A 13,995-nucleotide genomic window follows, 5' to 3' on the forward strand; every position below is an offset into this window, starting at 1 on the left:
GTGTTTAAACGTGTCTCTTCAATCAGCGGATGGCTGCAGACAAGTACCTAAAAAAAAAGATACTTTTCGTGCCATGGAAAAAACAATTTTGAGGTCAGGACTAATAACAAATTTTTAACAAAACTCAAATGGATATCTTTCCAAATTATTGAAGCTTTGCAACAAGTTTATGGGAATGCTGCCCCCACATAAAACAACAGTTTTTAGATGGATCAAGCATTTTGAAGAAGGTAGGGAAGACCTGAAAGATGAGCCAAGAGAGGGAAGACTACTCAGAAGGTTATGGTGACTATTTTTTAGGATTCCAAAGAGGTAATCCTGATACGTTTTCTCAAAGGACACAGGACAATCACAGTGGCTTATTATGAAGAAGTTTTAAGAAAACTGAAAACTGCATTGGTGAGACAAAGGCCAAGGAAATTGCACCAAGGAATTTTTTTTTTTTTCATCATGACAAAACACCTACTCATTTTTTGAGGGTTTGCAAGGGCTGTCCTATGAGAAATTCGTTGGGAAACCTTACCTCATTCACCCTACAGTCCCGATCTTGTCCCTTCAGACTTCTTTTTGCTCCCAAAACCAAAGAACATTGAAAAAGAACATGATTTGAGTCCCTCAGGGATGTAACAACTGCCATTTTGGTGTGGTGTAAATTGAAGAACGCAGAATTCTTTGGGGAAGGGTTAGAGAGATGGAAACACTGCCTTCAGAAGTGTATAGACCTAGATTAGATTGAGGATATGTCCAGAAACAATACCTTCACATTTTGATATTTTGTTTAATAAAGGTTTCTATGATTTTGTAGCAATACTCTTTGACTTACCCTTGTATACTAAAATTTTAAAACACTAGTATTAAAAGGATAAGCTTAATAAATGGGAATTTCCTAAAAACTCCAATAGTGCCAGATAATTAAAGTATTACTGTCTGTACGTACCAGTATTCTAATCAAAGAAAGAAAAATGAATACATTGATCCTTTACCGTGTGGCGAATGTATCTCGAAAAATCTCTTTTAAACTGAGCAATGTTATTGTTTAGTAAAGTCTCCTCATGCTTTTGTTCTATAAGAGAGAGAAAACTTCTTTAGTTAAAAAAATTAATCAGAGTAAGACATGTACCTAGTTTTAAAAGTCAAATACTATTATAAGACTTAGAACAAAAATCAGCAGTCAGGTGTCTGACTCCCTAGAAGCAACCATTTTTTAGCTCTCTTAGATTTCTTTTGCCATTTACCCCCATTTTCTTAAAATATGCTTATATGGCTATTTCTTGATTTGTCATTTTAACACATTTTTGATTGACTTCCTAGTATAGTAGAAGAGGATTTAGAATGCTTACTCCCATCTAGCAGCTAACAACAACAACTTCTCCCTCCCACCACACACCGCCCCACCATATACACCACACACTCACAACCTCCATATTTCCTCTCTCTAACCTCCCTGTAGTTACAAGTTTTATTTAAATCTATTTTGATCATTAAAACAATGTATTATTCGCTGCTGAGCCACACTTCCTTGTACAATTTTTTGTTAAAGATGGCCTTTTTTTTTTTATCTGCATAGTTTTCCATGTGTTGTAAGTGCCATCCAGTGGGTTCCAATTCTTAAGGAAACAGTGCCCGGTCCTGCACCATACTCACAATCCTTGTTATGTTTGAACCAGTTGTTGCAGCCACTGTGTCAATCCACATTAATTCATAACAAAATCTGCAACACATGTAAAATCTTTCTGAATATTATATTCCACGTGGTCATATATACCAGGTAATCTATTGATACCATAAGAAGCCCCGGTGGCACAGTGATTAAGCGCACAGCTGCTAACCAAAAGATCATCGGTTCAAACCACAGGCCACTCTCCGAGAGAAAGATGTGGCAGTCTGCTTCCATAAAGATTATAGCCTTGGAAACTCTACGGGGCAGTTCTACTTTGTCCTAAAGAGTCATTGTGAGCTGGAATCAACTCGACAGCAACAGTTTTTTGTTGTTGTTATTTGTTTTTGAAACTGGAAACTCAGCTTTTCCAGCTCTGGGCAATATTTTTCTATTATTTCTTTGATAATTTCCTCCTTGAAAATTTTTTCTATTTTCTTTTAATGGCCTTTCTGTTAGATATTCAACACCTCAGAATAGTCTTCAAATTCTTACCCTTTTCTTGTTCATCATTCTCTCTCTTTTTTGTTCTGTTTTTGGGGAGATTTCCTTAACTCTAATTATAATCTTTTTATTGCACTGAAAAATTTTGGTTTTATACTATTAATTTCTAAGAGCTCTTTATTGTGCTCTGATCTTTTTTCTTTTAAGCATCTGTCTTTTTTTTCATAGATGTGGTATTTTCATTTCCCTAAGAATATAGCTTTTGAAAGTATCCTTATGTCCTTTGAATTGTCTATATTTCTAACAAGTTCTCTTTATTCTGTCTGCTTTAGTTTCTGCCTTTCACACTGAGGCTTTTCTCACATGTTTAGTTACCTTTGGCAGTCCAATACTACTTAAGAGTGAGGCACTAGAAGGTTTGGTTCCTGAGTGGGCTTCCTTGTACAATGACCACGAAGGCAGCAACCTCAAATGCCAGGATCTATGAGGCTTTTCTCTGGAACTGGTGTTTCCTTAAAGAATCCAACAATCTCCTTCTTTAGGAAGAAGGGAACAAAGCAGTCATAACACAACTGTTGCCAGTACTCTCCAAGATAAGCAATGGAGGGGATGAGGGATATCAGCACAAAATTCTGTCCTGCATTCAGCCATACTGATGTCCCACCATTTGGACCCCTCTGATCCAATTTCTCTTTCGGCATTAGGAAGAATAGTTACCCAGCTGCACAGAAGAGAGGATTTCTCCTGGGGGTCTACTCTTTATAAAGATTTTCAACCAATTTTTAGCTCCATGACTCATCTCCACCTTCATAGTAGCAGGACACTACAATGCCCAAGTCTTTCAAGGTTCTGTGGAAAAGAACTTCTTGCTTTTATGGTGTATTTTTCTGTGGGAACTTGCTATTCATATTTCTCTCCTGATAATCTCTCTCTCCAATTTTAACTTTCCCAAAATGTGTCATTTACTTTCTGCTGCTGTCTTCCCTGCCAATCTCTTTTCCTTGTGGGTTTATATCTTTTTTTTTCTTTTTCTTTTACACACATTTCTATGAAGTTTCATGAGGGAACAAAGACATATGCCTGTGTTTTATCCAACATGTTTAACTAAAAGTCACAATGTTGTTCTTTATGTGCACTGAGGTCACACATTCCACTCTCTATAACTGTTGACAGGTATATTCTCCTACTTTCTGAAGAAAATTGCTCTTCTTTTCTCTTTCCTTCCTTTCTTCTACCTTCTCCTCTTTACTTTTCAGCATTTTCTCACTACTCTTTACCTATGAGAACCAATACTTGTGATATATTGCTTACTTTTATATTCATAGTGTTTCTCACATTCTCTATCTAATGCAAGAAGGGGTAGGAGGAAAGGCTGGGAAAGTAGAAAACTGGGATGAGAGTACATACGTATCTGGAGTCTGCATAAAAGTAGTAAAAGACCAAGAAAACCTATTTATCTGTCATGGATTGAATTATGTACCCCCCCCAAAAGTGTGTATTAATTTGGTTAGATCATGTGTGGTTGTCCCCCATTTTGTGATTTTCCTATGTGTTATAAATCATAACCTCTGCCTGTGGTTAAAAGGATTAGGGTGGGATGTAACACTCTTGCTCAGGTCACCTCCCTGATCCAATGTAAAGGGAGTTTCCCTGGGGTGTGGCCTGCACCACCTTTTATCTTACAAGAAATAAAAGGAAAGGGAAGCGAGCAGAGAGTTGGGGACCTCATACCACCAAGAAAGCAGCACGCGGAGCAGAGCATGTCCTTTGGACCTGAGGTTCCTGAGCTGAGGTGCTCCAGAGCAAGGCAAGACTTATGACAACGACCTTCCCCCAGAGCTGAGAGAGACAGAAAGCCTTCCCCTGGACCTGGCTTCCTGAATTCGGACTTCTAGCCTACTGGACTGTGAGAGAATAAACTTCTCTTTGTTAAAGCCATCCACTTGCGGTATTTCTGTTACAGCGGCACCAGATAACGAAGACATTTGTCTAAATGAAAACCTGACGAGAAGCCAAAAATCAACTGAGGAGTGGGAATCAGACCAATTTCTTAGGTACTTACACTTATAACATTTTATGTTCTTACACATCCATCATCCTTGACAAAAATCACTGTTCACTTTTGAATGTGTATTTCACATTTGAACATACTAGGTTTCTATATGACTGTATCCACTGTTTTAATTTCTGTCCTCATATTCATCTTTTCTAGCTAGTTGTTCCACCCCAGTGGATATCTTTCTTCTTGTTCTAGTTCTCTCTATAAGTTCTGGTTCTGGTCTTCAAATTCCCATGGCACTTCTTTCATCATTTAGAATACAGAAGTTCTGGAAGTTGTTCCTGCTTAAAGACCTGCAAAGACTCCTAGGATAATGATCTTATACTCCCTAAAAGGCTCGAACTCTTAGGATGATTCTGGATGTGCGGACTTTGGACCTTGGGTGCAGACAAGGGTTGGATAGCCATATCTTTTTGGAGGACCATCGATTTACTCAAAAACTCCTGTGGGGAAAATCACTATTTTTCTATTAAATACACACATAGTTATGCTATGTAATAGGGCAAAATATGCAAGCTTACCGAGACATTTTACCTTCTCTACTAAGCCCTCAGATCTGAGATAAGATCTTACCTACCTCTGCCTTAGGGAGAGGTTAATGAAAAAATTCAAGTAGTACCTACCTAATAAATGGTTAAAATCATAGTTGGAAATAAGATATAACCTGCAAATTCTGGTAAGTAAGAAATTAAAAAAAAAAAAATTCTTTACATGGTAGCAGATAAAGGAGTTGGTTGTACCTTTACCCAGTATGGAGAGAAAGAAGATAAAGTAGTTGATACTAACTCTTAATTTTAAACAGACATCGAAAGAAAAAAGAAAAAAAGTTGACAATAGCAATAATAAGATTGTGGTGTGGAGGAGAGGAAATTAATAGATGAGGCAAAAATTAGAGAATAAAGAGTGGCAGGTAATGGGAAAAGTTGGATGAATTTCACCACTGGCTTGTAGATCGGGTTTGTGTTAGAAGTCAGCGGTGAAATCCTCACCGGGGATTGAGGTCAGTTACTAAGTACTTCATATGTACCTGTAACAATATTTACAAGCTCTTCAAATCTTCTGTGTTTTTCCACAAATGCTTCTTCTGCCACATGAAGTTGTGGAAGACACTCGTCTAGCTCTTCTTCCTTTTCTTTGTTCATTTTCACTTCCTTAACAAATTTATCCTTTAAAGAAAATAAAGTTAATAGTGAAGTATTTTTTTTTTTTGGAGAGTTTACAAAACACTCTAGAGAAGAACGTGAGTTCTTTGAGGGGAAGAGCTCTTTCTGTCTTGTTTTCCTTCTCTCCTGAGGCACATGGAAAGGTGTCAGGCACATAAAACAAACAAACAAACGAAAAAACCCAGTTGCTATGGAGTCAATTCTAAGTCACAGCAACTCCGTGTGCATCAGAGTAGAACTGTGCTCTGTAGGGTTTTCAATGTTGATTTTGTGGAAGTAGATTGCCAGGACTTTCTTTTGAGGCACCTCTGGGTAGACTCGAACTGCCAACCTTTTAGTTAATAGCCTAGCACTTAACAGTTTGTACCACCCAGGGACTCCATCTGGCACATACTAGGTGGTTAATAAATATTTGTTGGCTGACTCATTGATTCTCCAGCGATCTTTTAAGTAAGGAGATTAGGTTCAACTGGCTCTCTAGAGATCTCTTCAGCTCTATATAATTCTACTGTTATCATTTTATTAGTGTTACCATAGGTACAGTCCAAAAACATATTTGAGAGGATTACCTTTGGTTGATCATATTTTATGGAAAACAGGCCACAAAACAGAATGCGCATAAGTTCTAAGAAATGTGGATCCAAATAAGAAATGGGAAAAGGGTAGAAATAATTGGATATAATGTCACAATAAATAGGTAAAAAAAAGTACCTAAAGCAAAACATGAAGATGCCAGCTTAACTGCTTAACTCAAGTTTCATTTAATTTCAAATGGAATACTTGGACATCTTTTAAAGAATCAGGATGTGTTTAAAATAGTGACTAAGGCAGAGACAACCAGCTCACAGTCAATGTCCATTCTTCCCTTCTTTGATACTAGAACTCCTGAGTTTTAGCTGAACATATGGCTGCCAACTAGAGATTCATTTCTCAGGCCCCCTTGCAGCTGGGTATATCCAACGAGTTTATGAGCAGAAGGGATATGTGCCACTTCTGGGTTCTGCTCCTGCAACAGGAACGGATACGTGCTTCTTTGGCCCTTTCTTCCTTCCCCTGGCTGTGAGAGGATGAGAATAGAATCCGCCACTTGGTCCCCAAGATGTAGTTACAATCTGAGGATGGCATAGCCACCTACCAGCCCTGGACCCATTATCTTTGGCCTGTACTGAAGAGAGAAATAAACACCACTCTCACTGCAACTCGCCTGCTAACCAAATAGTTGGCAGTTTGAATCCACCAGCCGCTCCTTGGAAACTCTATGGAGCAATTCTGCTCTGTCCTATAGGGTCACTGTGGGTTGGAATTGACTTGATGAAACAGGTTTGGGTTTTTATTTTCCTTGCTGTAACGCCCACTTCCGGGCCCTTCACAACTACATGTTCAGATTCCCAAAACTTGAAGAGGCCACACCTGACCCAGCTAGCTCTTTGAAATTTTTATTTTTAGTGTTTATCCAAGCTGTAAAAACACTCACAATTTAAAGAAAACATCATGTTAGTAGCGCAGCATCAGGCTCGCTGTTCCAACAGGAGAAGTCTGCTAGGCATTGACACAACAGAAAAAGGTTAAGCTTTTTTTACTCTGCCAAAGTGACAACTCAGGTGCAAGAGAAACAGACCTACACATTGGGTGCGTAGCCTGATTTAGAAGTCCCATGCCCAGATAGAAAACAATACCTCCTGGGCATACCTTCCAGGTGCCTGCAAAGGGCATGCCTTCTGAAAAGGGTCACCATACTCTGGAAATCCCAATGCAATGATTTCCCACCAGTTATTCTCCCAGTCAAGATGCATGTACCAATCAGAGGTCATTGTCTTAAAAGTAATGTTGCCTTGATAATACAGCTGATTGCTTTTATCAGGCTTCTAAGTGACAGAACCAGAAAATTAATCCAAGGTTGTTGTTGTTGTGTGCTGTCAAGTCAATTCCAACTCATAGTCACCCTCTAGGACCGAGCAGAACCATCCCCAAAGGGTTTCCAAGCCTGTACTCTTTTTTTTTTTTATTGTGCTTTAGGTGAAAGTTTATTTCTCAAGTTAATTTCTCATACAGAAATTTATACACATATTGTTTTGTGACATTAGTTGCAATCCCTATAATGTGACAGCACACTCCCCCTTTCCACCCCAGGTTTCTTGTGTACATTAAACTGGCTCCTGTCTCTTCCTGCCTTTTCATCCTGCCTCCAGACAGGAGCTGCCCATTTGGCCTCATGTATCTGCCTGAACTAAGAAGCACGCTCTTCACAAGTATTATTTCATGTTTTATAGTCCAGTCTAATCTTTGTCCGAAGAATAGGCTTCAGGAATGGTTTTAGTTCTGGGTTAACAGAGCGCCTAGAGGCCATGGCTTTGGGGGTTCCTCCAGTCTCAGTTAGACCATTAAGTCTGGTCTTTTTATGTGAATTTGAGCTATGCTCCACACTTTTCTCCCACTCTGTCAGGGACTGTCTGTTGTGTTCCCGGTCAGGGTGGTCATTGATGGTAGCTGGGCACCATCTAGTTCTTCTGGTCTCAGGCTAATTGGAGCCTCTAGTTTATGTGGCCCTTTTGTCTCTTGGGCTAGTATTTTCCTGTGTCTACAGTGTTCTTCATTCTCCTTTGTTCCAAGAGCGTTGGGACCAACTGATGCATCTTAGATGACCACTCACAAGTTTTTAAAACCCTAGACACCACTCACCAAAGTGAAATGCAGAATATTTTTGTAATAAACTTTGTTATGCCAATTAACCTAGATGTCCCCCGAAACCATGGTCCCCAGACCCCAGCCCCAGCTACTCTGTCCCTCAAAGTGTTTGTGTTCAGGAAACTTCTTAGCTTTTGGTTTAGTCCACTTGTCTTGACTTCCCTGGTACTGTGTGTTGTCCTTCCCTTCACCTAAGATGATTCTTATCTACCATCTAGTTAGTGAATTCCTCTCTCCCTCCTTCCTCATCCTCATAACCATCAAATAATCTTTTCTTCTGTGTTTAAAACTTTTTTTGAATTCTTATAATAATGGTCTCATACAAATATTTGCCCTTTTGTTACTAATTTCACTCAGCATAATGCCCTCCAGATTCATCCATGTTGTGAGACATTTTGCGGATATTTCATTGCTCTTTATGGTTGTGTAGTATTCCATTGTGTGTATGTACCATAATCTGTTTATCCATTTGTCTATTGATGGGCACCTAGGTTGTTTCCATCTTTTTGCTATTGTGAACAGTGCTGCAATGAACATGGGTATGCATATATCTGTTTGTGTGACGGCTCTTATTTCTCTAGGGTATATTCCAAGGAGGGGGATTCCTGGATTGTATGGAACCTCTATTTCTAGCTTTTTAAGGAGGCGCCAAATCGATTTCCAAAGTGGTTGCACCATTTTACATTCCCGCCAGTAGTGCATAAATGTTCCAGTCTCTCCACAACCTCTCAGTCATTTATTATTTTGTGTTTTTTGGATTAGTGCAAGCCTTCTTGGGGTGAGATGGTATTTTGATTAGCATTTCTTTAATGGCTAGTGATCATGAGCATTTCCTCATGTATCTGTTAGCTGCCTGAGTGTCTTCTTTGGTGAAGTGCCTATTCACATCCTTTGCCCATTTTTAAACTGGGTTATTTGTCTTCTTGTTGTTGAGGTGTTGCAGTATCTTGTAGATTTTAGAGATTAGGCCCTTATTGGATATGTCATAGCCAAAATTTTTTTCCCAGTCTGTAGGTTGTCTTTTTACTCTTTTGGTAAAGTCTGTGGATGAGTGTGTTTGATTTTTAGGAGCTCCCAGTTATCTAGTTTCTCTTCTGGTGTTTGTGTACTGTTAGTTATGCCATGTATTTATTAGGGCTCCTAGCATTTTCCCTATTTTTTTCTTCCATGATCTTTATCACTTTAGATTTTATATTTAGGTCTTTGATCCATTTCAAGTCAGTTTTTGTACATGGTATGCAAATATGGGTCTTGTTTCATTTTTTTTTTACAGATGGCTATCCAGATATGCCAGCACCATTTGTTAAAGAGACTGCTTTTTTCCCCATTTAATGGACTTCGGGCCTTTGTCAAATACCAGCTGCTCATAGGTGGATGAATTTACGTCTGGATTCTCAATTCCATTCCATTGGTCTATGTATCTGCTGTTGTGCCAGTACCAGGCTGTTTTGACTACTATGGGGATATATAATAGGTTCTAAAATGAGGTAGCGTAAGGCCTCCCACTTTGGTCTTCTTCAGTAATGTCTTACTTATCCAGGGCCTCTTCTCTTTCCATATGTACTTTGTGATTCATTTCACTAACTCATTAAAAAATTTCTTTGGAATTTGGAATGGGATTGCATTGAATCTGTAGATCGCTTTGTGTAGAAATGACATTTTCACAATGTTGAGTCTTCTATCCATGAGTATGGGATGTTTTTCCACTTATGTAGGTCTCTTTTGCTTTCTTGCTGTAGTGTCTTGTAGTTTTCTTTGTATAGGTCTTTTACATCTCTGGTTAGGTTTATTCCTAAATATTTTATCTTCTTGGAGGCTATTGTAAATGGTATTGATTTGGTGATTTCCTTTTCAAAGTTCTCTTTGTTGGTTTAGAGGAATCCAACCGATTTTTGTATGTTTATCTTGTATCCTGATGCTTTGCTGAAATCTTCTGTTAGTTCCAGTAGTTTTCTTGTGGATTCTTTGGGGTTTTCTGTGTATAAGATCATATTACCTGCAATAGGGATACTTTTACTTCTTCCTTACCATTTTGGATACTCTATTTATTTTTCTTGCATATTGCTCTCGCTAGGACCTCCAGCAGAATGTTGAATAAGAGTAGTGATAAAGGGTATCCTTGTCTGGTTCTCAGGGGAAATGCTTTCATATTCTCTCCATTTAAGATGATGTTGGCTGTTGGCTTTGTATAAATGCTCTTTATTATGTTGAAGAATTTCCCTTCTATTCCTATTTTGCTGAGAGTTTTTATCATGAATCGGTGTTGGGCTTTGTGAAATGCCTTTTCTGCATCAATTGATAAGATCCTGTGATTCTTTTGTTTTATTTATGTGATGGATTACATTGATTGTTTTTCTAATGTTGAACCATCCCTGCATACGTGGTATGAATCCCACTTGGTCATGGTGAATTATTTTTTTGATATATTGTTGAATTCTATTGGCTAGAATTTTGTTGAGCATTTTTGTGTCTATATTCATGAGGGACATTGGTCTGTAATTTTCTTTTTTTGTAGTGTCTTTACCTGGCTTTGGTATCAGGGTTATGCTATCTTCATAGAACGTGTTTGAGAGTAGTCCATCCTTTCCTATGCTCTGAAATACCTTTAGTAGTAGTGGTGTCAACTCTTCTCTGAAAGTTCGGTAGGATCCTCCAGTGAAGCTGTCAGGGCCAGGGCTTTTTTTTGTTGGGAGTTTTTTAAATTACCTCTTCAATCTCTTTTGTTATAGGTTTATTTAGTTTTTCTACTTTGGTTTGTGTTAGTTTAAGTAGGTAGTGTATTTCTAGAAATTTGTCCATTTTCTCTACATTTTCAAATTTGTTGAAGTACAATTTTTCATAGTATTCTGTTATGATCCTTTTAATTTCAGTTGATTCTGTTGTGATATCACCCATCTCATTACTTATTCAATTTATTTGCTTCCTCTCCTGTTTTTCTCTTGTCAGTTTGGCCACTGGTTTATTGATTTTGTTGATCTTTTCAAAGAATCAGTTTTTGGTCTTGTTGATTCTTTCAATTGTTTTTCTATTCTTTATTTCATTTATTTCTGCCCTAATCTTTATTATTCCTTTCTTCTGGTGCCTCAGGGTTGTTTTTTTTGTTGCTCTCTATTTCTTTGAGTTGTAGGATTCATATTTTGATTTTGGCTCTTTCTTGTTTTTGGATGTGTGCACTTATTGCTATAAATTGACCTCTGAGCACTGCTTTTGCTATTTCTCAAAGGTTCTGGTAAGATGCGCTTTCATTCTCATTTGATTCTCTGAATTTCTTTATTCCGTCCTTGATTTCTTCTATAACCCAGTAGTTTTTGGGCAAGGTGTTGTTCAGTTTTCATGTATTTGATTTTTTTTTCCTTGCTTTTTCTGTTATTGATTTCTACTTTTATGGCTTTATTGTCAGAAGAGATGCTTTGGAATATTTCAATGTTTTGGATACTGTTAAGGCTTGCTTTGTAGCCTAATACGTGCTCTCTTCTGGAGAATGTTCCATGTGCATTGGAAAAGAAAGTATGCTTGGCTGCTGTTGGGTGGAGTGTTCAGTATATGTCAATGAGGTCAAGTTGGTTGATTGTGGCATTTAGATCTTCCACATCTTCACTGAGCTTCTTTCTGTATGTCCGTCCTTCACCGAATGTGGTGTGTTGAAGTCTCCTACTACTGTTGTGGAGCTGTCTAGTTCTCTTTTCAATGCTGTTAGAGTTTGTTTTGTGTATCTTGGAGCCCTGTTTTTGAGTGCATATATATTTATTATGGTTTTGTACTCCTGGTATATTGGCCCTTTAATCATTATATAGTGTCCCTCTTTACCCTTTGTGGTTTATTTTGTCAGAGATTAATGTTGCCACTCCTGTTCTTTTTTTGATTGTTGTTTGCTTGATATATTTTTTCAATCCTTTGAGTTTTAGTTTGTTTGTGTCTTTGAGTCTAAGGTGTGTCTCTTGTAGGCAGCATATAAATGGAGCAGATTTTTTAATCCATTCTGCCACTCTCTGTCTCTTCATTGGTGCATTTAGTCCATTTACACTGAGTGTAATTACTGATAGGCATGAGTTGAGTACTGTCATTTTGATTTTTTTTTGTTTTTGTAGTGTTGACAGTTTCTTTGTTCCACTAGAACAAAGAAACTGTCAACACTGTACTGAGTCATTTTTCTTTATGTATTTTCTTCCCATCTTTTTCATTACTGTTGATTTTGTATTTGCTGAGGCTTTATGTTTTTCTTCTTGTTTATTTTGATGGGTATATTTGTTAGTTTCATTTGTGATTACCTTAAAGTTTACCCCTATTTTTCTAAGTTTAAACCAATCCTTTATTTCTCGATATCTTCTTAACTTCCTCGCCAAATGAAAGTTCTATGACTATACTATTTAGACCCTCTTTTCTTTTTTTTTTGTTTTAATGTTGTCATGTTTTACAGACTGACCTCTCTGTTTCCCTATTTTCAGTCTTTTAGCTTTGACTTATTTTTGTGACTTTATTATCTGGGTTGACATCTAGTTGCTCTGTCCTGTGCTCTAGTCTTGGGTTGTTATCTGATATTGTTGCTTCTCTAGCCAGAGGACTCCCTTTAATATTTCTCATAATTTTGGTTTGGTTTTTACAAATTCCCTTGACTTCTGTTTATTTGGAAATGCCCTAATTTCACCTTCATATTTGAGAGACAGCTTTGCTGGATATATAATTCTTGGCCGGGAACTTTTTTTTTCCTGCAAGGCTTTATATATGTCATCCCATTGCCTTCTTGGCTGCATGGTTTCTGCTGAGTAGTCAGAGCTTAGTCTTATCGACTCTCCTTTGTAGGTGACTTTCTGTTTATCCCTAGATGCTCTTAAAATTCTCTCTTTATCTTTGGTTTTGGCAAGTTTGATTATAATACGTCTTGGCGACCTTCTTTTGGGATCTACCCTGTGTGGGGTTCGATGAGCTTCTTGGATAGATACCTTCTTGTCTTTCACAATATCAGGGAAGTTTTCTATGAGCAAATCTTCAACAATTCTCTCTGTATTTTCTGTTATCTCCCCCCACCCCCTGGCCCCATTCTGGTACTTCAATCACTCGTAGGTTTTTGCTCTTGATAGTGTCCCACATAATTTCTTCATTTCTTAAAATTCTTTTATCTGATTTTTTCTCAAACAAATTGGTGTCAAATGCTTTATCTTCAGTCTCACTAATTCTTACTTCCATTGCCTCAATTCTGCTCCTATGACTTTCTATAGAGTTGTCTAATTCTGAAATTTTGTTATTAATCTTTTGGATTTCTATTTGCTGTCTCCCTGTGGATTCTAGCAGCCTATTATATTTGTCATTCTGATCTTATATAGCTTTCCTGAATTCCTCTGTTGCTTTGTCTGTGTGTTCCTTGGCTTGGTCTAAATTTTGCCAATCTCCTTCCTGATGTCTTAAAGGAAAAAAAAAAAAAAAAGAGCTCTGTATATTAGCCTTTTTTTTTTTTTTTTTAAATTCTACCTCTGATAATTCCCAGAATCTTCCTCCAGGAGGTTTCCTGGTTCTTTGTTTTGGTCCTTTCCTGGAGCCATCTTGATCTGCATCTTTATGTGATTTGATATTGACTGTTGTCTCTGAACCACCAATAAGTTATTATATTTATTTATTGTGTTATTGTATATGAGCCTTTTATTTTGTTTTGATATGCCCAAATAGTGTGGGCTTGTGAGCTACTTTGGTTAGTGGTATCTTTGAAGTTCTCATGTCCTGTCACAAGGTGGTTAGAGCTGCTACTAGGTGTGTGAGCCCAAGAGTCCATTTACTTTCCTCATGTGGATCAGTTCAGGTATCCAGGATGTTTGTCACTGAGTGTGTGGTGTAGGCTCTCACCTACAGTCCTAAATAGGCAGGGCTACATAGGGGTAATTGGAGCAGGCACAGTCATCTGGCTGCAGTAGGGAGCTACGTGCTAAGCAAGTTAGGGTGCTGATGCGTTCCCCTGAGTGCCTAGGTGGACAGTGTGTCCCTGTCCCCTAGAGTGT

General features: G+C 38.0%; 1 protein-coding gene across 1 annotated transcript in view; it reads right to left on the reverse strand.

The window, feature by feature from the left end:
• The window catches only part of CCDC175 (coiled-coil domain containing 175), an 81,237-nt gene that overhangs the window by 16,566 nt on the left and 50,676 nt on the right, over positions 1-13,995 (reverse strand). The window contains exons 15-16 of the mRNA XM_023546215.2: positions 5,188-5,326; positions 984-1,063 (exon numbers count right to left, since the gene is read on the reverse strand). Coding sequence (XP_023401983.2) covers positions 984-1,063; positions 5,188-5,326 — 219 coding nt within the window. The remainder of the gene's footprint in view (positions 1-983; positions 1,064-5,187; positions 5,327-13,995) is intronic.

The sequence above is a fragment of the Loxodonta africana genome, chromosome 10, assembly GCF_030014295.1.
Source record: "Loxodonta africana isolate mLoxAfr1 chromosome 10, mLoxAfr1.hap2, whole genome shotgun sequence".
In the NCBI taxonomy this organism is placed as follows: Eukaryota; Metazoa; Chordata; class Mammalia; order Proboscidea; family Elephantidae; genus Loxodonta; species Loxodonta africana.